This window comes from Leptodactylus fuscus, chromosome 6, assembly GCF_031893055.1.
Source record: "Leptodactylus fuscus isolate aLepFus1 chromosome 6, aLepFus1.hap2, whole genome shotgun sequence".
Taxonomy (NCBI): domain Eukaryota; kingdom Metazoa; phylum Chordata; class Amphibia; order Anura; family Leptodactylidae; genus Leptodactylus; species Leptodactylus fuscus.
In genome coordinates this window covers 21,142,739-21,169,041 of record NC_134270.1, presented here as the reverse complement: position 1 = coordinate 21,169,041, position 26,303 = coordinate 21,142,739, and the positions used below count along the sequence as shown (strand labels likewise).

Sequence of the window (26,303 nt, the reverse complement as noted above, 5' to 3'; positions counted from 1 at the left end):
GGAGGCCATAGAGAGCAGTCTGTGTGTAAGGAGGAGGAGGCCATAGAGAGCAGTCTGTGTATAAGGAGGAGGAGGCCATAGAGAGTAGTCTGTGTGTGAGGAGGAGGAGGCCATAGAGAGCAGTCTGTGTGTGAGGAGGAGGAGGCTATAGAGAGCAGTCTGTGTGTGAGGAGGAGGAGGCCATAGAGAGCAGTCTGTGTATGAGGCCATAGAGAGCAGTCTGTGTATAAGGAGGAGGAGGCCATAGAGAGCAGTCTGTGTATAAGGAGGAGGAGGCCATAGAGAGCAGTCTGTGTATAAGGAGGAGGAGGCCATAGAGAGCAGTCTGTGTATAAGGAGGAGGAGGCCATAGAGAGCAGTCTGTGTGTGAGGAGGAGGCCATAGAGAGCAGTCTGTGTATAAGGAGGAGGAGGCCATAGAGAGCAGTCTGTGTGTGAGGAGGAGGCCATAGAGAGCAGTCTGTGTGTGAGGAGGAGGAGGCCATAGAGAGCAGTCTGTGTATAAGGAGGAGGAGGCCATAGAGAGCAGTCTGTGTGTGAGGAGGAGGCCATAGAGAGCAGTCTGTGTATAAGGAGGAGGAGGCCATAGAGAGCAGTCTGTGTATGAGGGGGAGGAGGCCATAGAGAGCAGTCTGTGTGTGAGGAGGAGGAGGAGGCCATAGAGAGCAGTCTGTGTGTGAGGAGGAGGCCATAGAGAGCAGTCTGTGTATAAGGAGGAGGAGGCCATAGAGAACAGTCTGTGTGTGAGGAGGAGGCCATAGAGAGCAGTCTGTGTGTGAGGCCATAGAGAAACAGTCTGTGTATAAGGAGGAGGAGGCCATAGAGAGCAGTCTGTGTGAGGAGGAGGCCATAGAGAGCAGTCTGTGTGTGAGGAGGAGGAGGCCATAGAGAGCAGTCTGTGTGTGAGGAGGAGGCCATAGAGAGCAGTCTGTGTGAGGAGGAGGCCATAGAGAGCAGTCTGTGTGTGAGGAGGAGGAGGCCATAGACAGCAGTCTGTGTATAAGGAGGAGGAGGAGGCCATAGAGAGCAGTCTGTGTGTGAGGAGGAGGCCATAGAGAGTAGTCTGTGTATAAGGAGGAGGAGGCCATAGAGAGCAGTCTGTGTGTGAGGCCATAGAGAGCAGTCTGTGTATAAGGAGGAGGAGGCCATAGAGAGCAGTCTGTGTATAAGGAGGAGAAGGCCATAGAGAGCAGTCTGTGTGTGAGGAGGAGGCCATAGAGAGCAGTCTGTGTGTGAGGGGGAGGAGGCCATAGAGAGCAGTCTGTGTGAGGAGGAGGCCATAGAGAGCAGTCTGTGTGTGAGGGGGAGGAGGCCATAGAGAGCAGTCTGTGTATGAGGGGGAGGAGGCCATAGAGAGCAGTCTGTGTGTGAGGAGGAGGAGGCCATAGAGAGCAGTCTGTGTATAAGGAGGAGGAGGCCATAGAGAGCAGTCTGTGTGAGGAGGAGGCCATAGAGAGCAGTCTGTGTATGAAGAGGAGGAGGCCATAGAGAGCAGTCTGTGTGTGAGGGGGAGGAGGCCATAGAGAGCAGTCTGTGTGTGAGGGGGAGGAGGCCATAGAGAGCAGTCTGTGTGAGGAGGAGGCCATAGAGAGCAGTCTGTGTGAGGAGGAGGCCATAGAGAGCAGTCTGTGTGTGAGGGGGAGGAGGCCATAGAGAGCAGTCTGTGTGTGAGGGGGAGGAGGCCATAGAGAGCAGTCTGTGAGGGGGAGGAGGCCATAGAGAGCAGTCTGTGTGAGGAGGAGGAGGCCATAGAAAGCAGTCTGTGTGAGGAGGAGGAGGCCATAGAGAGCAGTCTGTGTGAGGAGGAGGCCATAGAGAGCAGTCTGTGTATGAGGGGGAGGAGGCCATAGAGAGCAGTCTGTGTATAAGGAGGAGGAGGCCATAGAGAGCAGTCTGTGTATGAGGGGGAGGAGGCCATAGAGAGCAGTCTGTGTGAGGAGGAGGCCATAGAGAGCAGTCTGTGTATAAGGAGGAGGAGGCCATAGAGAGCAGTCTGTGTACGAGGAGGAGGAGGCCATAGAGAGCAGTCTGTGTATAAGGAGGAGGAGGCCATAGAGAGCAGTCTGTGTACGAGGAGGAGGAGGCCATAGAGAGCAGTCTGTGTGTGAGGGGGAGGAGGCCATAGAGAGCAGTCTGTGTATGAGGGGGAGGAGGCCATAGAGAGCAGTCTGTGTATGAGGAGGAGGAGGCCATAGAGAGTAGTCTGTGTATGAGGAGGAGGAGGCCATAGAGAGTAGTCTGTGTATGAGGAGGAGGAGGCCATAGAGAGCAGTCTGTATGTGAGGAGGAGGAGGCCATAGAGAGCAGTCTGTGTATGAGGAGGAGGCCATAGAGAGCAGTCTGTGTGAGGAGGTCATAGAGAGCAGTCTGTATGAGGGGGAGGAGGCCATAGAGAGCAGTCTGTGTATAAGGAGGAGGCCATAGAGAGCAGTCTGTGTATAAGGAGGAAGAGGCCATAGAGAGCAGTCTGTGTATGAGGAGGAGGAGGCCATAGAGAGCAGTCTGTGTATGAGGAGGAGGAGGCCATAGAGAGCAGTCTGTGTATGAGGAGGAGGAGGCCATAGATAGCAGTCTGTGTGTGAGGAGGAGGCCATAGAGAGCAGTCTGTGTATGAGGAGGAGGCCATAGAGAGCAGTCTGTGTATAAGGAGGAGGAGGCCATAGAGAGCAGTCTGTGTGTGAGGAGGAGGCCATAGAGAGCAGTCTGTGTGTGAGGAGGAGGCCATAGAGAGCAGTCTGTGTGTGAGGAGGAGGCCATAGAGAGCAGTCTGTGTGAGGAGGAGGAGGCCATAGAGAGCAGTCTGTGTGAGGAGGAGGAGGCCATAGAGAGCAGTCTGTGTATGAGGCCATAGAGAGCAGTCTGTGTATGAAGAGGAGGAGGCCATAGAGAGCAACAAGAACAAGGGATCCCTGAGTGCCTCACAATTATGTTGCATTATTCTGCATGTGTGACTGCTGCTCCATTGACGTTTCTGGGACTGATGCAACACATTACTCTGTCTCTGCCCCAGAAGAAGTGAATGGCTCATTGGAGATTGTATCCTGCAGCACCATGCAGCTGTAACAATACAGCCAGATCCCAGTGGAAGGAAGGAGTTTCTAGATTACATTAGATATGTTCTTCGACAACACATACATCAGAAGCCATACTGGAACTTTTGTTTAGTCAGTGTTCGCATAGTATGTGTGCAAGTATGTGCCAGGAATACTCTACAATGGCCTATTTATGTACCCGATGGCAGAAGAGAGTCATCTTGGTACACACTTTGGGGGTATACTCTGGCATGCTGCTCCTGCAGCTCAGTCCTGTGCAGTATATGTTTCTGGAATATGGGAGATTGTAGGGACATATGTGATTTTAGAGACACATGTATACAAACACACTATACACATACAGAAGTTATACATGTATATAGTGTTATATGTCTGGATTCATGTGCTGGAGACTGTGTGTATGCAAAGGGTCAAAAACAAAAATCTGAAGACCCAAGCAAGGGAACATGGTGATTACTGGCAATATGTAATATTCATAGAGCTGCTGCTTTTTGCTGGAATGTGGCATAAATTAACATAAATTATGTCTTTTCTAACGGGGTTAATAATCACAATCTCTTTACTACACATCATTGAGGGTTCTTTTTTCCTCTTGATGTAGGACGACCACTTTAGCACTGGAAATCTATGGGACAAGGCAGGAAAGGGTTACAACTACAGCTGTGTTATATGAAGATGCGGCACAGACAGCCAAGTAACAGGTAGCCACGGCACAGTCAGCCAAATGGACAAGAACTGCAGGTAGAAACTCCTGGTTGGCAACTATCGCCCAGTAAACAGTGGTTGCCCAAAAACTGCCAACTAGCAGACAGTAACTCATGAATTGCTGCTCCCATATAGTCCCCACACTGCTGAATGGTGTAGACTGGAGGTGCTACGAGGAAGAACAACTTCCGACTTCCTGGCAATAGTTTGGCTACTACAGACAGCGGCTGCCATTTTCTTGTATACTGTTGGGAGTACAATGTCTGACAGTCTCAGCTTTCCACTTCAATAAGTAAGGGTGCATCTTCTCACATATAGAAGTCAGATATCACGTGAATGTCGCTGTATGAGAAGTCATAGATCCACCAAACAGATACCTCATACCACAACCCCCCACCAGTATAGGAGGAAGATGGCCAACATACATCTGTAATATACAGAATGAATCACCAGGGCCAGTTATGGCAGATGAGTCCTGTTTGCAGACAGCGGAGAGCATAAAAACAATCCTAGAAGATACAAAGAAAGAATATTTAATAAAAAAACAAAACACTTTCCTGAATGACGTGTGGCTCAGTTCTCTGGAGAACACAGAGCAGGAGGAATCTGCAGAAATGTACAAAATACGGAGGTGTGCAGACGAACCATGAGAGCCAGGAGACCCCTTATATAAATAAAGGTTATATTTACAGCGGAGGGCTGAGCAGCAGGGGGCGCTCACAGATTCAACCTCTTGCTTTGCACATATCAGGTCAAGTTGTGTAGCATGTAGTCATCATACACAGAACTGGGGGAACAGGGTCATGGTCTTCTTTGGTCCCTGGTAACAGTTCTATAACGGTCAGAGGGGCCATCTATTGCTTTCCGCCATAGGAGAACAACACAATATTAAGCATCATCTTCACCAAATGTGGCATTGTTGGCGAAGCTCATGTTACTTGCGAGATGATTTGGCACTTCCAGATGCTGATATTTTACCCCTAGCAGATGACAGCTCACTGCCAGGAGTGTAACTTGTCCTCATGCCCTGGGCAGTGGCCACTCAGCAGCCATGTTTTCTTTTCCAGTGTGTTTTTAGGCCGGCAGCTGACTTGAAGACTTTCCCACAGTCCTCGCACTCGTGTAGCATCTTGTCCAGGTGCTGAGCCTGGTGTCTCTCTAGATCAGTTTCTGTAGGAAAGCAGGCACCGCAGATCTCACAGCACAGCATCAAATCCATGTGCTGCTCTGCAGGGCCTAGGGTGGGGGCTTGGCTGCAGGAATGTAGAACGTGTGATGCCAGGGCACGGTTAGGCACCATCTCCAAGCCTTTTGTCTTTACTTGATGGCCTCTTATTCTCGTTGGTGCCGTACTTGTAATCCCTGGATCACTGGGTTGCAGAGGATTCACAGAGGAACGAACGCGGTCTTCACCCGTGTGTCCAGGAGGATTGGAGGATTCTGGGTGAGTGTCTGTGCCTGACAGAAGAAACAACAGTGAGGGAATCAGACAACAACTGAAACTTCTAATAAGTGATATACTGATATAATACTGATCAGTGTATGTGTAATATCTGATAGACTTCCAGCAGTCCACCAACCAACTGAATGCTCGGTCACTGCGAGCCAGCACTGCAGGCATCCCCTACACTGTTTTTTTATTTTATTTTTTTTTCTGTAGATTGTGAGCCCCACATAGAGCTCACAATGTACATTGTTTTCCCTATCAGTATGTCTTTTTTGGAATATGGGAAGGAAATCCATGCAAACACGGGGAGAACATACAAACTCCTTGCAGATGTTTTTTTGCCCTTGGTGGGATTTGAACACCAGGACTCCAGCACTGCAAGGCTGCAGTGCTAACCACTGAGCCACCGTGTGGCCCCCATCCCCTATACCAGGCATGTCAAACTCAGGGTACCCCGAGGGCCACATGAGTAACAAGAGGTTGTTGCGAGGGCCGCACACAGCAGCTAATGTCACACACGTATTTTAACAGCAGTCATGAAAACAAGATATGAAGTAGTAATATGTAACAGCAACATATATTTAACAAAAATACAGCAATTAAAAACTAAACATTTATTTGCTATCATTTTTTTCAATCTTTTTTAGTGTTTTGTCCTGAGGCTTGACACCTCTTTGTGCTAACAACTGTTGGTATATCAGGCTGAAATGACAACGCAGTGCCTACTTTGATCAAAGTGGTGATCAGTCAGCCTTTTTCTCTGAGAAGATTTTGTTAGTTTCATAAAAGAAAATTATCTGTTTACATATACACCCTTCATCTGGCCCCAGATTCATGTCCCCTCCATCTCTGCCCCCAGACTCATGTCCTCTCCATCTCTGCCCCCCCGATTCATATCCCCCCCATCTCTGCCCCCATATTCATGTCCCTCCTCCATCTCTGCCCCCAGTGTCATGCCATCCTCTCCATCTCTGCCCCCAGTGTCATGCCATCCTCTCCATCTCTGCCCCCAGTGTCATGCCGTCCTCTCCATCTCTGCCCCCAGTGTCATGCCGTCCTCTCCATCTCTGCCCCCAGATTCATGCCATCCTCTCCATCTCTGCCCCCAGATTCATGCCATCCTCTCCATCTCTGCCCCCAGTGTCATGCATTCCCCTCCTTCATCTGCCCCCAGTTTCACGTTCCACCTCTATGTGTACACACATTAAACTTACCTTCTCCGACGACTCCGAGTCCTTGCTCCCCCACCGCACTCTCTCTCTCTCGCGCACGCTAACAGTTGTAGACGCGATGTGACGTCATCACATCACATCACGTCTACACAGCAGCATGTAGCACCTAGTAGCAGCGTTAGTTTTGCACCTCTGCGGCTCGCACAAAAGTCTCAAACTTTGTCTCTAAACTTTAGAGACAAAGTTTGAGACTTTTGTGCGGGCCGCAGATATGCCTGCAAAGGGCCGCATGCGCATCCGCATGTTTGACATGCCTGCATATACTGTTACCCTTTGTCCTTTGTTCACATCTGCGTTGGTATTCCGTCTGGGGGAGTCCACATGATGACCCCCCCCCCGAACCGAATACCAAACGCAATTGCAAGTGCTGTGCAGCAAAAGCACACGGACCCCATAGACTATAATGGAGTCCGTGTGCTTGCTCCGCGCTGCCTGCTCGAATCAAGCGGACAGGAAAGTAGATTGTGAACTACTTTCCTGTCCGCATGATCCCTGCGGAGATCTGGCGGCAAGCACACGGACCCCATTATTATAGTCTATGGGGTCCATGTGCTTTTACTGCACAGCGCTTGTAATTGCATTTGGTATTCCGTTCGGAGGGGCCCCATGCGGACTCCCCCAGACAGAAGACCAATGCAGATGTGAATGAGGGGTCACCTAGCACAGCACCACACATTTATAAGTGTCTGTGCCCAGTACTGCAGTTTAGTCCTATTCAGCACGGGAATGAGACTACACTGTGATAACAGGCACAGCCACTACTTAAAGGGTACTTGAGTTTTCATGAGAAGATGAAATATCTGCAGGGTCTAGCTCTCACTGGAGGAAGTTTTATACTCAGCGTCTTTTCAGTTTTTCTGCTGCTAATAACCCCACTATGGTTGCAGCAATTTTTTTTCTCCCTTAGACTGGAAGAAATAAGAAAGAATCTGCCCCCCTCCCCCCATCCATTACTACTAAATGGTGGTCTCTCCCCAAGGAGTGACGATATCCCCCTACTACTAACATAGGAAGTCCGGGGACATTGGATTACAAATACAGGGCATGATAAAGCTAAACAGGTCCCTGAAAAATCTGAACACAAAAAGGAAAAATGTTTATTGTATGTGAGCAATACTCCATTATGGCGATAACGTCCATCCTTAGGGAGACAGATTTGCATATTCCTCCAATACTCAATTAGGAATAACAAAAAGTAGCTAGTCACAAGTACATAGTAAACTCCTTAGGGCCGTTCACACAGCGGAATCTGTCCCAAATCATTGGCAGTCTCTAACCATATACTGCCTCCCATTGCTTTCAACTAGAGGCAGAAATTGGAGTAGTATGTCAGGAAAACTAAGTGTGTGGCACAGAGTTCGCAGCTCAAGACCCCCATTCTGACATTTATCTGGGCCTTATCAGCAGCAGAATGTCAATGCTCTTCTTCTGCATCTCACCCCGGGGAGGGAAATGAAAAGGAATCTGTCTCAAAATCCTCTTCACTTCCCTTATATTGTGGGAACTAAAGAATTCTCCAATTGCCTTTTGTGAGAGAGAAAGCTGTTTGCAGATGTGTGGAGGCTGTGAGGAGATATCAGCGCCTCCTTTTACCTTCCACAATAACAGGGAGTGATCAGCAAATCAGCTACAAGGGAGACGCCTAGTGCAACATAATGCAGAATAATACATAATGTATAATACACAGACTGCTCTCTATGGCCTCCTCATACACAGACTGTTCTCTATGGCCTCCTCATACACAGACTGTTCTCTATGGCCTCCTCCTCCTCATACACAGACTGCTCTCTATGGCCTCCTCCTCCTCATACACAGACTGCTCTCTATGGCCTCCTCCTCATATACAGACTGCTCTCTATGGCCTCCTCCTCCTCATACACAGACTGCTCTCTATGGCCGACTCCTCACACACAGACTGCTCTCTATGGCCGACTCCTCACACACAGACTGCTCTCTATGGCCTCCTCCTCATATACAGACTGCTCTCTATGGCCTCCTCCTCGTACACAGACTGCTCTCTATGGCCTCCTCCTCGTACACAGACTGCTCTCTATGGCCTCCTCCTCATATACAGACTGCTCTCTATGGCCTCCTCCTCGTACACAGACTGCTCTCTATGGCCTCCTCCTCATATACAGACTGCTCTCTATGGCCTCCTCCTCGTACACAGACTGCTCTCTATGGCCTCCTCCTCCTCGTACACAGACTGCTCTCTATGGCCTCCTCCTCCTCATACACAGACTGCTCTCTATGGCCTCCTCCTCATATACAGACTGCTCTCTATGGCCTCCTCATACACAGACTGTTCTCTATGGCCTCCTCCTCCTCATACACAGACTGCTCTCTATGGCCTCCTCCTCCTCATACACAGACTGCTCTCTATGGCCTCCTCCTCATATACAGACTGCTCTCTATGGCCTCCTCCTCCTCATACACAGACTGCTCTCTATGGCCTCCTCCTCCTCATACACAGACTGCTCTCTATGGCCTCCTCCTCATATACAGACTGCTCTCTATGGCCTCCTCCTCCTCATACACAGACTGCTCTCTATGGCCGACTCCTCACACACAGACTGCTCTCTATGGCCTCCTCCTCATATACAGACTGCTCTCTATGGCCTCCTCCTCGTACACAGACTGCTCTCTATGGCTTCCTCCTCGTACACAGACTGCTCTCTATGGCCTCCTCCTCACACACAGACTGCTCTCTATGGCCTCCTCCTCACACACAGACTGCTCTCTATGGCCTCCTCCTCATACACAGACTGCTCTCTATGGCCTCCTTCTCATACACAGACTGCTCTCTATGGCCTCCTTCTCATACACAGACTGCTCTCTATGGCCTCCTCCTCCTCATACACAGACTGCTCTCTATGGCCTCCTCCTCACACACAGACTGCTCTCTATGGCCTCCTCCTCACACACAGACTGCTCTCTATGGCCTCCTCCTCGTACACAGACTGCTCTCTATGGCTTCCTCCTCGTACACAGACTGCTCTCTATGGCCTCCTCCTCACACACAGACTGCTCTCTATGGCCTCCTCCTCACACACAGACTGCTCTCTATGGCCTCCTCCTCACACACAGACTGCTCTCTATGGCCTCCTCCTCCTCACACAGACTGCTCTCTATGGCCTCCTCCTCATACACAGACTGCTCTCTATGGCCTCCTCCTCGTACACAGACTGCTCTCTATGGCCTCCTCCTCACACACAGACTGCTCTCTATGGACTCCTCCTCGTACACAGACTGCTCTCTATGGCATCCTCCTCCTCCTCATACACAGACTGCTCTCTATGGCCTCCTCCTCTTCATAAACAGACTGCTCTCTATGGCCTCCTCCTCCTCACACACAGACTGCTCTCTATGGCCTCCTCCTCATACACAGACTGCTCTCTATGGCCTCCTCCTCATACACAGACTGCTCTCTATGGCCTCCTCCTCCTTATACACAGACTGCTCTCTATGGCCTCCTCCTCACACACAGACTGCTCTCTATGGCCTCCTCCTCCTCACACACAGACTGCTCTCTATGGCCTCCTCCTCATACACAGACTGCTCTCTATGGCCTCCTCCTCATACACAGACTGCTCTCTATGGCCTCCTCCTCCTCATACACAGACTGCTCTCTATGGCCTCCTCCTCCTCATACACAGACTGCTCTCTATGGCCTCCTCCTCCTCATACACAGACTGCTCTCTATGGCCTCCTCCTCACACACAGACTGCTCTCTATGGCCTCCTCCTCACACACAGACTGCTCTCTATGGCCTCCTCCTCCTCATACAGACTGCTCTCTATGGCCTCCTTCTCATACACAGACTGCTCTCTATGGCCTCCTCCTCTTCATACACAGACTGTTCTCTATGGCCTCCTCCTCACACACAGACTGCTCTCTATGGCCTCCTCCTCATACACAGACTGCTCTCTATGGCCTCCTCCTCATACACAGACTGCTCTCTATGGCCTCCTCCTCCTCATACACAGACTGCTCTCTATGGCCTCCTCCTCATATACAGACTGCTCTCTATGGCCTCCTCATACACAGACTGTTCTCTATGGCCTCCTCCTCCTCATACACAGACTGCTCTCTATGGCCTCCTCCTCCTCATACACAGACTGCTCTCTATGGCCTCCTCCTCATATACAGACTGCTCTCTATGGCCTCCTCCTCCTCATACACAGACTGCTCTCTATGGCCTCCTCCTCCTCATACACAGACTGCTCTCTATGGCCTCCTCCTCATATACAGACTGCTCTCTATGGCCTCCTCCTCCTCATACACAGACTGCTCTCTATGGCCGACTCCTCACACACAGACTGCTCTCTATGGCCTCCTCCTCATATACAGACTGCTCTCTATGGCCTCCTCCTCGTACACAGACTGCTCTCTATGGCTTCCTCCTCGTACACAGACTGCTCTCTATGGCCTCCTCCTCACACACAGACTGCTCTCTATGGCCTCCTCCTCACACACAGACTGCTCTCTATGGCCTCCTCCTCATACACAGACTGCTCTCTATGGCCTCCTTCTCATACACAGACTGCTCTCTATGGCCTCCTTCTCATACACAGACTGCTCTCTATGGCCTCCTTCTCATACACAGACTGCTCTCTATGGCCTCCTCCTCATCATACAGACTGCTCTCTATGGCCTCCTCCTCCTCACACACAGACTGCTCTCTATGGCCTCCTCATACACAGACTGCTCTCTATGGCCTCCTCCTCACACACAGACTGCTCTCTATGGCCTCCTCCTCACACACAGACTGCTCTCTATGGCCTCCTCCTCCTCACACAGACTGCTCTCTATGGCCTCCTCCTCATACACAGACTGCTCTCTATGGCCTCCTCCTCGTACACAGACTGCTCTCTATGGCCTCCTCCTCCTCGTACACAGACTGCTCTCTATGGCCTCCTCCTCCTCATACAGACTGCTCTCTATGGCCTCCTCCTCATACACAGACTGCTCTCTATGGCCTCCTCCTCTTCATACACAGACTGTTCTCTATGGCCTCCTCCTCACACACAGACTGCTCTCTATGGCCTCCTCCTCATACACAGACTGCTCTCTATGGCCTCCTCCTCACACACAGACTGCTCTCTATGGCCTCCTCCTCACACACAGACTGCTCTCTATGGCCTCCTCCTCCTCATACAGACTGCTCTCTATGGCCTCCTCCTCATACACAGACTGCTCTCTATGGCCTCCTCCTCTTCATACACAGACTGTTCTCTATGGCCTCCTCCTCACACACAGACTGCTCTCTATGGCCTCCTCCTCATACACAGACTGCTCTCTATGGCCTCCTCCTCATACACAGACTGCTCTCTATGGCCTCCTCCTCATATACAGACTGCTCTCTATGGCCTCCTCATACACAGACTGTTCTCTATGGCCTCCTCCTCCTCATACACAGACTGCTCTCTATGGCCTCCTCCTCCTCATACACAGACTGCTCTCTATGGCCTCCTCCTCATATACAGACTGCTCTCTATGGCCTCCTCCTCCTCATACACAGACTGCTCTCTATGGCCTCCTCCTCCTCATACACAGACTGCTCTCTATGGCCTCCTCCTCATATACAGACTGCTCTCTATGGCCTCCTCCTCCTCATACACAGACTGCTCTCTATGGCCGACTCCTCACACACAGACTGCTCTCTATGGCCTCCTCCTCATATACAGACTGCTCTCTATGGCCTCCTCCTCGTACACAGACTGCTCTCTATGGCTTCCTCCTCGTACACAGACTGCTCTCTATGGCCTCCTCCTCATACACAGACTGCTCTCTATGGCCTCCTCCTCATACACAGACTGCTCTCTATGGCCTCCTTCTCATACACAGACTGCTCTCTATGGCCTCCTTCTCATACACAGACTGCTCTCTATGGCCTCCTTCTCATACACAGACTGCTCTCTATGGCCTCCTCCTCCTCATACACAGACTGCTCTCTATGGCCTCCTCCTCACACACAGACTGCTCTCTATGGCCTCCTCCTCACACACAGACTGCTCTCTATGGCCTCCTCCTCCTCATACAGACTGCTCTCTATGGCCTCCTCCTCCTCACACACAGACTGCTCTCTATGGCCTCCTCATACACAGACTGCTCTCTATGGCCTCCTCCTCCTTATACACAGACTACTCTCTATGGCCTCCTCCTCACACAGACTGCTCTCTATGGCCTCCTCCTCACACACAGACTGCTCTCTATGGCCTCCTCCTCCTCACACAGACTGCTCTCTATGGCCTCCTCCTCATACACAGACTGCTCTCTATGGCCTCCTCCTCGTACACAGACTGCTCTCTATGGCCTCCTCCTCCTCGTACACAGACTGCTCTCTATGGCCTCCTCCTCCTCGTACACAGACTGCTCTCTATGGCCTCCTCCTCACACACAGACTGCTCTCTATGGCCTCCTCCTCGTACACAGACTGCTCTCTATGGCCTCCTCCTCCTCCTCATACACAGACTGCTCTCTATGGCCTCCTCCTCTTCATACACAGACTGCTCTCTATGGCCTCCTCCTCCTCACACACAGACTGCTCTCTATGGCCTCCTCCTCATACACAGACTGCTCTCTATGGCCTCCTCCTCCTTATACACAGACTGCTCTCTATGGCCTCCTCCTCACACACAGACTGCTCTCTATGGCCTCCTCCTCCTCACACACAGACTGCTCTCTATGGCCTCCTCCTCATACACAGACTGCTCTCTATGGCCTCCTCCTCATACACAGACTGCTCTCTATGGCCTCCTCCTCCTCATACACAGACTGCTCTCTATGGCTTCCTCCTCCTCATACACAGACTGCTCTCTATGGCCTCCTCCTCCTCATACACAGACTGCTCTCTATGGCCTCCTCCTCACACACAGACTGCTCTCTATGGCCTCCTCCTCACACACAGACTGCTCTCTATGGCCTCCTCCTCCTCATACAGACTGCTCTCTATGGCCTCCTCCTCATACACAGACTGCTCTCTATGGCCTCCTCCTCTTCATACACAGACTGTTCTCTATGGCCTCCTCCTCACACACAGACTGCTCTCTATGGCCTCCTCCTCATACACAGACTGCTCTCTATGGCCTCCTCCTCATACACAGACTGCTCTCTATGGCCTCCTCCTCCTCATACACAGACTGCTCTCTATGGCCTCCTCCTCATACACAGACTGCTCTCTATGGCCTCCTCCTCATACACAGACTGCTCTCTATGGCCTCCTCCTCCTCATACACAGACTGCTCTCTATGGCCTCCTCCTCATCATACACAGACTGCTCTCTATGGCCTCCTCCTCATACACAGACTGCTCTCTATGGCCTCCTCCTCCTCACACAGACTGCTCTCTATGGCCTCCTCCTCATACACAGACTGCTCTCTATGGCCTCCTCCTCCTCACACAGACTGCTCTCTATGGCCTCCTCCCCCTCACACACAGACTGTTCTCTATGGCCTCCTCCTCGTACACAGACTGCTCTCTATGGCCTCCTCCTCATACACAGACTGCTCTCTATGGCCTCCTCCTCATCATACACAGACTGCTCTCTATGGCCTCCTCCTCATACACAGACTGCTCTCTATGGCCTCCTCCTCCTCACACAGACTGCTCTCTATGGCCTCCTCCCCCTCACACACAGACTGTTCTCTATGGCCTCCTCCTCGTACACAGACTGCTCTCTATGGCCTCCTCCTCATACACAGACTGCTCTCTATGGCCTCCTCCTCATACACAGACTGCTCTCTATGGCCTCCTCCCCCTCACACACAGACTGTTCTCTATGGCCTCCTCCTCATACACAGACTGCTCTCTATGGCCTCCTCCTCATACACAGACTGCTCTCTATGGCCTCCTCCTCATACACAGACTGCTCTCTATGGCCTCCTCCCCCTCACACACAGACTGTTCTCTATGGCCTCCTCCTCGTACACAGACTGCTCTCTATGGCCTCCTCCTCATACACAGACTGCTCTCTATGGCCTCCTTCTCATACACAGACTGCTCTCTATGGCCTCCTTCTCATACACAGACTGCTCTCTATGGCCTCCTCCTCCTCATACACAGACTGCTCTCTATGGCCTCCTCCTCACACACAGACTGCTCTCTATGGCCTCCTCCTCACACACAGACTGCTCTCTATGGCCTCCTCCTCGTACACAGACTGCTCTCTATGGCTTCCTCCTCGTACACAGACTGCTCTCTATGGCCTCCTCCTCACACACAGACTGCTCTCTATGGCCTCCTCCTCACACACAGACTGCTCTCTATGGCCTCCTCCTCACACACAGACTGCTCTCTATGGCCTCCTCCTCCTCACACAGACTGCTCTCTATGGCCTCCTCCTCATACACAGACTGCTCTCTATGGCCTCCTCCTCGTACACAGACTGCTCTCTATGGCCTCCTCCTCCTCGTACACAGACTGCTCTCTATGGCCTCCTCCTCCTCGTACACAGACTGCTGTCTATGGCCTCCTCCTCACACACAGACTGCTCTCTATGGACTCCTCCTCGTACACAGACTGCTCTCTATGGCCTCCTCCTCCTCCTCATACACAGACTGCTCTCTATGGCCTCCTCCTCTTCATAAACAGACTGCTCTCTATGGCCTCCTCCTCCTCACACACAGACTGCTCTCTATGGCCTCCTCCTCATACACAGACTGCTCTCTATGGCCTCCTCCTCATACACAGACTGCTCTCTATGGCCTCCTCCTCCTTATACACAGACTGCTCTCTATGGCCTCCTCCTCACACACAGACTGCTCTCTATGGCCTCCTCCTCCTCACACACAGACTGCTCTCTATGGCCTCCTCCTCATACACAGACTGCTCTCTATGGCCTCCTCCTCATACACAGACTGCTCTCTATGGCCTCCTCCTCCTCATACACAGACTGCTCTCTATGGCCTCCTCCTCCTCATACACAGACTGCTCTCTATGGCCTCCTCCTCCTCATACACAGACTGCTCTCTATGGCCTCCTCCTCACACACAGACTGCTCTCTATGGCCTCCTCCTCACACACAGACTGCTCTCTATGGCCTCCTCCTCCTCATACAGACTGCTCTCTATGGCCTCCTTCTCATACACAGACTGCTCTCTATGGCCTCCTCCTCTTCATACACAGACTGTTCTCTATGGCCTCCTCCTCACACACAGACTGCTCTCTATGGCCTCCTCCTCATACACAGACTGCTCTCTATGGCCTCCTCCTCATACACAGACTGCTCTCTATAGCCTCCTCCTCCTCATACACAGACTGCTCTCTATGGCCTCCTCCTCATATACAGACTGCTCTCTATGGCCTCCTCATACACAGACTGTTCTCTATGGCCTCCTCCTCCTCATACACAGACTGCTCTCTATGGCCTCCTCCTCCTCATACACAGACTGCTCTCTATGGCCTCCTCCTCATATACAGACTGCTCTCTATGGCCTCCTCCTCCTCATACACAGACTGCTCTCTATGGCCTCCTCCTCCTCATACACAGACTGCTCTCTATGGCCTCCTCCTCATATACAGACTGCTCTCTATGGCCTCCTCCTCCTCATACACAGACTGCTCTCTATGGCCGACTCCTCACACACAGACTGCTCTCTATGGCCTCCTCCTCATATACAGACTGCTCTCTATGGCCTCCTCCTCGTACACAGACTGCTCTCTATGGCTTCCTCCTCGTACACAGACTGCTCTCTATGGCCTCCTCCTCACACACAGACTGCTCTCTATGGCCTCCTCCTCACACACAGACTGCTCTCTATGGCCTCCTCCTCATACACAGACTGCTCTCTATGGCCTCCTTCTCATACACAGACTGCTCTCTATGGCCTCCTTCTCATACACAGACTGCTCTCTATGGCCTCCTTCTCATACACAGACTGCTCTCTATGGCCTCCTCCTCCTCATACACAGACTGCTCTCTATGGCCTCCTCCTCACACACAGACTGCTCTCTATGGCCTCCTCCTCACACACAGACTGCTCTCTATGGCCTCCTCCTCCTCATACAGACTGCTCTCTATGGCCTCCTCCTCCTCACACACAGACTGCTCTCTATGGCCTCCTCATACACAGACTGCTCTCTATGGCCTCCTCCTCACACACAGACTGCTCTCTATGGCCTCCTCCTCACACACAGACTGCTCTCTATGGCCTCCTCCTCCTCACACAGACTGCTCTCTATGGCCTCCTCCTCATACACAGACTGCTCTCTATGGCCTCCTCCTCGTACACAGACTGCTCTCTATGGCCTCCTCCTCCTCGTACACAGACTGCTCTCTATGGCCTCCTCCTCCTCATACAGACTGCTCTCTATGGCCTCCTCCTCATACACAGACTGCTCTCTATGGCCTCCTCCTCTTCATACACAGACTGTTCTCTATGGCCTCCTCCTCACACACAGACTGCTCTCTATGGCCTCCTCCTCATACACAGACTGCTCTCTATGGCCTCCTCCTCACACACAGACTGCTCTCTATGGCCTCCTCCTCACACACAGACTGCTCTCTATGGCCTCCTCCTCCTCATACAGACTGCTCTCTATGGCCTCCTCCTCATACACAGACTGCTCTCTATGGCCTCCTCCTCTTCATACACAGACTGTTCTCTATGGCCTCCTCCTCACACACAGACTGCTCTCTATGGCCTCCTCCTCATACACAGACTGCTCTCTATGGCCTCCTCCTCATATACAGACTGCTCTCTATGGCCTCCTCATACACAGACTGTTCTCTATGGCCTCCTCCTCCTCATACACAGACTGCTCTCTATGGCCTCCTCCTCATATACAGACTGCTCTCTATGGCCTCCTCCTCCTCATACACAGACTGCTCTCTATGGCCTCCTCCTCCTCATACACAGACTGCTCTCTATGGCCTCCTCCTCATATACAGACTGCTCTCTATGGCCTCCTCCTCCTCATACACAGACTGCTCTCTATGGCCGACTCCTCACACACAGACTGCTCTCTATGGCCTCCTCCTCATATACAGACTGCTCTCTATGGCCTCCTCATCGTACACAGACTGCTCTCTATGGCTTCCTCCTCGTACACAGACTGCTCTCTATGGCCTCCTCCTCATACACAGACTGCTCTCTATGGCCTCCTCCTCATACACAGACTGCTCTCTATGGCCTCCTTCTCATACACAGACTGCTCTCTATGGCCTCCTTCTCATACACAGACTGCTCTCTATGGCCTCCTCCTCCTCATACACAGACTGCTCTCTATGGCCTCCTCCTCACACACAGACTGCTCTCTATGGCCTCCTCCTCCTCATACAGACTGCTCTCTATGGCCTCCTCCTCCTCACACACAGACTGCTCTCTATGGCCTCCTCATACACAGACTGCTCTCTATGGCCTCCTCCTCCTTATACACAGACTACTCTCTATGGCCTCCTCCTCACACAGACTGCTCTCTATGGCCTCCTCCTCACACACAGACTGCTCTCTATGGCCTCCTCCTCCTCACACAGACTGCTCTCTATGGCCTCCTCCTCATACACAGACTGCTCTCTATGGCCTCCTCCTCGTACACAGACTGCTCTCTATGGCCTCCTCCTCCTCGTACACAGACTGCTCTCTATGGCCTCCTCCTCCTCGTACACAGACTGCTCTCTATGGCCTCCTCCTCACACACAGACTGCTCTCTATGGCCTCCTCCTCGTACACAGACTGCTCTCTATGGCCTCCTCCTCCTCCTCATACACAGACTGCTCTCTATGGCCTCCTCCTCTTCATACACAGACTGCTCTCTATGGCCTCCTCCTCCTCACACACAGACTGCTCTCTATGGCCTCCTCCTCATACACAGACTGCTCTCTATGGCCTCCTCCTCCTTATACACAGACTGCTCTCTATGGCCTCCTCCTCACACACAGACTGCTCTCTATGGCCTCCTCCTCCTCACACACAGACTGCTCTCTATGGCCTCCTCCTCATACACAGACTGCTCTCTATGGCCTCCTCCTCATACACAGACTGCTCTCTATGGCCTCCTCCTCCTCATACACAGACTGCTCTCTATGGCCTCCTCCTCCTCATACACAGACTGCTCTCTATGGCCTCCTCCTCCTCATACACAGACTGCTCTCTATGGCCTCCTCCTCACACACAGACTGCTCTCTATGGCCTCCTCCTCACACACAGACTGCTCTCTATGGCCTCCTCCTCCTCATACAGACTGCTCTCTATGGCCTCCTCCTCATACACAGACTGCTCTCTATGGCCTCCTCCTCTTCATACACAGACTGTTCTCTATGGCCTCCTCCTCACACACAGACTGCTCTCTATGGCCTCCTCCTCATACACAGACTGCTCTCTATGGCCTCCTCCTCATACACAGACTGCTCTCTATGGCCTCCTCCTCCTCATACACAGACTGCTCTCTATGGCCTCCTCCTCATACACAGACTGCTCTCTATGGCCTCCTCCTCATACACAGACTGCTCTCTATGGCCTCCTCCTCCTCATACACAGACTGCTCTCTATGGCCTCCTCCTCATCATACACAGACTGCTCTCTATGGCCTCCTCCTCATACACAGACTGCTCTCTATGGCCTCCTCCTCCTCACACAGACTGCTCTCTATGGCCTCCTCCTCATCATACACAGACTGCTCTCTATGGCCTCCTCCTCATACACAGACTGCTCTCTATGGCCTCCTCCTCCTCACACAGACTGCTCTCTATGGCCTCCTCCCCCTCACACACAGACTGTTCTCTATGGCCTCCTCCTCGTACACAGACTGCTCTCTATGGCCTCCTCCTCATACACAGACTGCTCTCTATGGCCTCCTCCTCATACACAGACTGCTCTCTATGGCCTCCTCCCCCTCACACACAGACTGTTCTCTATGGCCTCCTCCTCATACACAGACTGCTCTCTATGGCCTCCTCCTCATACACAGACTGCTCTCTATGGCCTCCTCCTCATACACAGACTGTTCTCTATGGCCTCCTCCCCCTCACACACAGACTGTTCTCTATGGCCTCCTCCTCGTACACAGACTGCTCTCTATGGCCTCCTCCTCATACACAGACTGCTCTCTATGGCCTCCTCCTCATACACAGACTGCCACATGTAGCAGAAATGTCACAGCAAAAAAAAAAAAAAAGCGACGTTTTACAGTCCTTTTATAGTGGTTGGGATTCTGGCTAACCCCATCCACACGCTGCAGAAAAATATCCCTAGCAGAGATGCTGCAATTTAAAAAAAAACTTGTCAATTATACCTATAGAAATGCTGGTGTTTTCTGCATAGGTATAATAGGGACATAAAGTCTGCAGAGGAAACCTCTGAAATTTCTGTGAAAAGCTGTGGAAAGAAACAAGTTTGAAGTTTTCTCTGCAGCGCCTATAGAGGTTTTTCAGGCTGAAAATGACAAAATTTTGATCCAGAATCACATGACCTATTAACCCCTTAGCAACCTGTGCGTTATGATGTCACTAAGGAAGTATGGAGAGGGCTCACCACTAAAAGTCTTGCTTGGGGCCTGCACCGATTGTGGCTGTTAGGGTATGTTCACACAGAGTTTTTTGCAGGTGGATTTTGAAGCGGAATCCGCCTCAAAATCCACCTGAAAATACGTCTCCCATTCATTTCAATGGGAGTCACTAGCAGTTTTTTCCTCTAGCGTTTTTTTTAGCTACTGGAAAAAAAAAAAAAAAAAAGCGACATAACCTATCTTCAGGTAGAATCCTCCTGAAAAAACCCATTGAAGTCAAGGGGAGGTGGAAAAAATGTGACACTTTTTTTTGGTGCGGCTTATGCAAAAACCACTAGCGTTTTTTTAAAAAAAAAAAAACCAGAAGTTTACAGGTCCATGCACTGTGCTGGAGCAAATAATAAAAAAAAAAAGTGACGAAAAATGCGTCAAAAAACACATCGAGTAAAAAAAAAGTTTCCTAATTCCTGCAGCAGATTTTTTCAGCTTGCAAAAACTTCCGTGTGAACATTAATCTTGTAGATGTGACCGAGGCACCTAAATAGCAGCGGCACATGGGTGTTCCCATAGTGGACCAGTTTGCCTCCCAGTGGGACATCATCAGTGGATGGCGATCAGCTGTCATTGACAGCAGGGAACCTACCGAAGTCTCCCAGGCTTGTCAGTTACACATGGCCATAGGCAGCAAAATGAGACAATGGATGTGGCTAAGGAGCTAAGCGATTTTAAGTTGCCTGAAAAGTTAGTAATCATTTAAAGTATATGATACTAAGACTACCTATTAACAAATGTTGTCTCCTTTCTGTGAAATCCTACACGTCTTTAGGCTCGCCCTTGAGAACTGTCCCAGCTTCTCACTGCGTATGGGCTTGTAATGAAGAGACAATAAAGGTGTGGGGCGGCAATAGAAGCAAGTAGCGGTATATCTCTGGCATTATATGAAAGAGGAGATTCCCATCTGATATGTCCAATCTCATATGACACTAAAGGCTGCAGTTATATCTGTATTATTGTCAGAGATATCAGCTGAACACAGTCAGGATTGAGATTCTCATATGCAGATGCTTCCAATCCCAACCAATGAGATCTTTGGAAGATAATTCAGATAGAACTACGTGTACACTAAGTGTAACAATGAAGGGGACGACGCAGGCTTCATTGCTTGGTTCTCAAGTGAATATGGCTGAGCTACGACAGGGAGACCACCACCAATCATTATTACATACAGACTGATCAGGATTACACTCCTTGTAAATGCAGCTTTCAAAGTGAATGGAGTATAACTGTATACTCTGGGTGTGTTTTAATTGTAATGCAGCTTTGGCCAAAACGGGAGTTTTAAGATGCATGCAGCTCTGGGTGTAAACAGTTACTACCATTCCTGAGGGATCAGAGGTCTTACCCAATACTCGTGTGTTCTGCATCTCCCCCTGTGCACTCCCATTCACCTCCTTGCCAATTCTTTCTAGAAATAAAAAGACGTAACAATAAAACAACTTCCATTATAGGATCTCAGATAACCTGAGGGTTGTTCCTGCTGATGCAACACTCCCAAAACAACATCAAGCAGAATTGTGAATGCAGCACTGGATGTGACGGCTATATAGATTATGATAATGAACCTTACCTGAGAGCGTCATGGTCCTGTACACACTGCCTCCTCCACCACTGTCATCTTGTGTTGTTTCATTCTCATTATCTGGATACACAGACAAGAGACGAGTAAGAGCACACAGGAGCGGAGAGCGGTCCAAGTGTCACTGCTGCTCCTCTAGCGGCGGGACCTGCAGGATTCAGGAAGGGCGGTGGTGGACCATAATGGTCTCCACAAGATTGAGAAAAATTGCTGAGCCTGGTTGGCGCAAAGACTGATCAATAAGCAGACTGTAATGTGTCTTTACAATGGGGAACACTCACTAGTTTTCACTTAGACCAGTTTCATGTGACACTGTCTGTACTGTGCATGCAGTTTTGGGGGTGACTGGAGTAAAAGTGTATACTGACATAATTTAACAATTGGGAATTGAAAGTAACTAAGAACAGCGAGCAGCTCTAGAGACTAATGGACTATAAAACGTACATAATTCTGTAGGTGACTAGGATATAAGATGTGCAGATACAGCTCTGGATGTGTCTGCTGTACTTGTACCTGAGATCTGCAGACTCTCCTCCCTCTCATCGTCGCTTTCTTCTGTTGTGATTGCCCCGTTCTGATTACCTGGGAATAAAGGACAGTGATATATGGAGTGGCCTTGGTGGCCATGATAGCAGGAGAGCAGAGAAGAGATTTGTTACCTGCCCTGCTTGGTCTGACTGTGCGGAGGATGGTGGTGAGCTTGGTTGGCCGGCCACTCCGGGGACGTGTGGCGATGGTGTTGAACACCTTCCACTTGTATATTATCTGTCGGACGGTGGAGCGGTGCAGGTCAAACACCTTGCTGATGGTTTTATATCCTCTCCCGGCCTCGTGAGCCTCTACAACCTTCTTTCTCAGCTCCTCCGAGATCTCTTTGGATCGGGGCATAGTTCCCGAGAGGATGTCTGTCACGTGAAGGAACAAAAGGTGACACATGTAGGAGGCAGTGTAGAGCTACAAGTAGGCAGAAAGGGCCACAGGTAATAGCAAGAGTCTTCACTTACACTACAGCAATGTCATAGAACTGCTAAAATAGCTCTTCAGAGCCTCCTTATTCACACACTGATCTGTTAGGACTGCAGGGGGGTACGCTACACTAAAGCTGCAGGGGGTGTGTGCGCTGAAACGCTAAAGCTGAAGGGGTGTGCGCTGACACGCTAAAGCTGCAGGGGGTGCACTGACACGCGAAAGCTGCAGGGGGGTGTGCTGACACGCTAAAGCAGCAGGGGGTGTGTGCTGAGACGCTAAAGCTGCAGGGGGGTGCGCTGAGACGCCACAGCTGCAGGGGGTGTGCTGACACGCTAAAGCTGCAGGGGGTGTGCTGACACGCTAAAGCTGCAGGGGGGTGCGCTGAGACGCCAAAGCTGCAGGGGGGGTGCGCTGAGACGCCAAAGCTGCAGGGGGGGGTGCGCTGAGACGCCAAAGCTGCAGGGGGGTGCGCTGACACACTAAAGCTGCAGGGGGGCAAGCTGACACGCTAAAGCTACAGGGGGGGTGCACTGAGATGTTAAAGCTGCAGGGGGGGTGCGCTGAGACGCCAAAGCTGCAGGGGGGGTGCGCTGAGACGCCAAAGCTGCAGGGGGGGTGCGCTGAGACGCCAAAGCTGCAGGGGGGTGCGCTGACACACTAAAGCTGCAGGGGGGCAAGCTGACACGCTAAAGCTACAGGGGGGTGCACTGAGATGTTAAAGCTGCAGGGGGGTGCGCTGACACACTAAAGATGCAGGGGGGTGCGCTGACACGCTAAAGCTGCAGGGGGGGTGCACTGAGACGTTAAAGCTGCAGGGGGGGTGCGCTGACATGCTAAAGCTGCAGGGGGGGGTGCGTCATCCCATGAGTGCGAGGGCGTATCCAAATTGCAGGTGGGTGCACTGACATATTAAACAATGACAGCACAATCATAAAGTAAACACAATGATCAGCAGTGCTGGGGTCTCTTCATCCTGCTCCCCCAGTTTATAGGAGAAGTACAGAAGCTGGCAGAAGGAGCATCCCCCGCCATCACTACATGTCATAAATCATCCTCCACATCACATACCTGGAGACAGCACCGGAAACAGCACCATGAGGGGAGAGCCGTCCACTGACTACAGTACACAGCAGGAAGCGGCCGCTGGGGGCGCTGGGACATGTAGTGCGAACAACTGCAGGAAGAACCATGGCAATGAGCGGCCAATCCGCTTCAGTGACGTTACCGGAGCTGTCAGCCAACTATCGGGAATCATAGATTCGGTAGGCAGTAAGTGAGATCTATACACCGGCCCCTCGTGTCCTCACGATAGCAGCCATTTTGTTGTAGCCAACCTCACAGTTTACAGGCTCCGGATTTACATTTCCAGATTCACATAGCAGGGATATTTGTAATGTCGAAGTCACTGAACTGCTATAATGCAATACCAACAACTAGCCCAATATAGACCCACAACAGTGACCACCACAGCACAGTGACATCCAACCCTATAGACCCACAACAGTGACCACCACAGCACAGTGACATCCAACCACAGCACAGTGACATCCAACCCTATAGACCCACAACAGTACCATCACAGCAGTGACATCCAACCACAGTACAGTGATATCTAACCATATAGACCCACAACAGAACCAACACAGCACAGTGACTTCCAACCCTATAGACCCACAACAGTACCATCACAGCACAGTGACATCCAACCACAGCAAAGTGACATCTAACCACAGCACAGTGACATCTAACCCTATAGACCCACAACAGAACCAACACAGCACAGTGACATCCAACCCTATAGACCCACAACAGTACCATCACAGCAGTGACATCCAACCACAGCACAGTGACATCCAACCACAGCAAAGTGACATCCAACCATATAGACCCATAACAGTACCACCATAGCACAGTGACATCCAATCATATAGACCCATAATAGTACCATCACACCACAGTGACATCCAACCATGTAGACCCTTTTAACCCTTAAGTACTATCATTGTGTCTATCATACACCACTACCATAGACATATCATTGTGATAGAAGCCATGATAGTACTTAAGGGTTAAATTACTACTCGTTCTCCCATCTGTGTCCGGGCTCAGCTATTGTCTGTGTTGTCATCACTGACTGTGCAGAGTGTCAGATAGGTAAAAACAAGATCGCATGACATACGGATTGGTATGTGTGTGTCATCCCATGATTTTCACTAAACCATACATTTGAATGAATTGACAGAGCCACAAATACAGACTAGTATAGGACATGCTCCATATTTTGTGTCTCTCTTCTACAGCCCGGATGCACATCTGTAAAAACTACAAGTGTGTGTATGGAGCAATTGAATTGGAAGAGTCTGTACTTTTATTTGCATCTGTGGATAAAACTACAGTCATGTGCATGGAGGTTTACATCTTGTATGGGACAATGGATGATTTTGTGGAAAGATTTGTCAGTCTTCTATTAAAATGTGCCTGTCGTGTAGGGAATTTCTAGCTGATTAACTTGCTGGCAAAACTTTTAATGATTAGTTATACCCTTTCAAGGGTCAGAAGGGGGGGCTATGATGGCATCTACTAATCTGTATGGCGAGCTGTACCATCTGAAGAGCTATACAGATCCCATCACCAAGACATGATCACGACTTCTGCCTTTCTTGTTCCAAAGTACAATCTTAAGTAGCTGTGTGTGCCGTTTGTAGCATTTAAGACATGGCCGCACCAACCAACAGACAAAGGAAGTGCCAAACGTTTAGCCTGCTTGGCGGACCATACCTGCACCTGTTATGGAGGGTAGATAACACCAGCAACTTGAGGTCAGGTCTTAGGTTGCAGCTTTTGAAAAGAAGAAACTGAAAAAAATATTCTGAGAAGGTTTAAATCAAAGAGATAGCGGCAGAACAATTCACAATGTCAAGCGATACAGAAGAGACAGTGCAGTGAAGTGAGAGTCAACTACCGGAGAGATCAGAAAGCAACTGGCGCTACTAGAAGTGAGAACTCTGGATCTTCAAGAACTAGAAATGGTCGCTCTTAGCCGCTGACCCAATCAAACACCTTAAAGGAATAGTTGTCCAAGAAGATCATTCACACTGGGTAGGACAACTGATCAGAGGAGGTTGTCTCGTGACACAAAGCAAAGAGCTGGAGCACAGAAACACTGACAAGATCTACAATAATATCAGGTCTCAATTCCTGCACACAGGTTGTGACACATGCTTCAAGTATTAGGGTCTTCTTTTCATGGCAACGTTACGTTGTGGTAGACATCAGTGGATCAAGAGATCTGGGAACAGGAGTGTGTTATCCTAGTATAAAAGGAGAGAATATGAGCACAATGACTATAACCTGAAGTCTTAGCGCCTTCTATACAGGATTGATATGGACAAGTTGTCTCATGGCAGAAGGTAAAAGGACCAAAGCGACACGTATCCACAATAGTGAGGAGGGTTTCAGGTGAAATGTGCTCAGGAATTAAACGGAGTCCCAATAAGCAATAGTTCTCCAAATTTATTGTTTAAAAGCACAACGTGTTTCAGGCCGAACCCTTTTTCAAGTGCAATAGTAAAACTACAAAAGTCATAGATCAGGTTTGTAGCCTCTAATGATGTGTTTTATTTGTACAAAGTTGTTTCATGGCACCAGGGTAAAGCAGCTCTGCTACCTTAAAACATTTCCTTTAATAGGACTGTCATAGCTGACATATGAGGCCAGGCAGTTGACCTTGAGTTCCGGCATGCTGCATTTTGGGCTGATGTATAAAGATTACAAGTGTTTAGCTATAATGTACATGGCGAGGTGCACTACTCATGA

General features: G+C 50.4%; 1 protein-coding gene across 1 annotated transcript; it reads right to left on the bottom strand.

The window, feature by feature from the left end:
• Positions 1-4,626: 4,626 nt before the first annotated feature.
• On the bottom strand, positions 4,627-22,432 carry LOC142209426 (uncharacterized). Its single transcript, XM_075278414.1, has 5 exons — positions 22,178-22,432; positions 22,032-22,100; positions 21,510-21,581; positions 21,285-21,347; positions 4,627-5,215 (listed from the first exon to the last, which is right to left on the bottom strand). The coding sequence occupies exons 1-5, from the start codon at positions 22,404-22,406 to the stop codon at positions 4,800-4,802; spliced, it is 849 nt and encodes a 282-aa protein (XP_075134515.1). The 5' UTR covers positions 22,407-22,432; the 3' UTR covers positions 4,627-4,799.
• Positions 22,433-26,303: the final 3,871 nt, after the last annotated feature.

Excerpts from the sequence above, each read along its gene's own strand:
- LOC142209426 (XM_075278414.1), bottom strand. The coding sequence starts at position 22,406 with ATGCCCCGATCCAAAGAGATCTCGGAGGAGCTGAGAAAGAAGGTTGTA. Across the intron at positions 22,101-22,177 it reads AGTCAGACCAAGCAGGGCAG|GTAATCAGAACGGGGCAATC; the intron begins GTAACAAATCTC and ends CTTTATTCCCAG. Across the intron at positions 5,216-21,284 it reads GCAGAACACACGAGTATTGG|GCACAGACACTCACCCAGAA; the intron begins GTAAGACCTCTG and ends TTCTTCTGTCAG.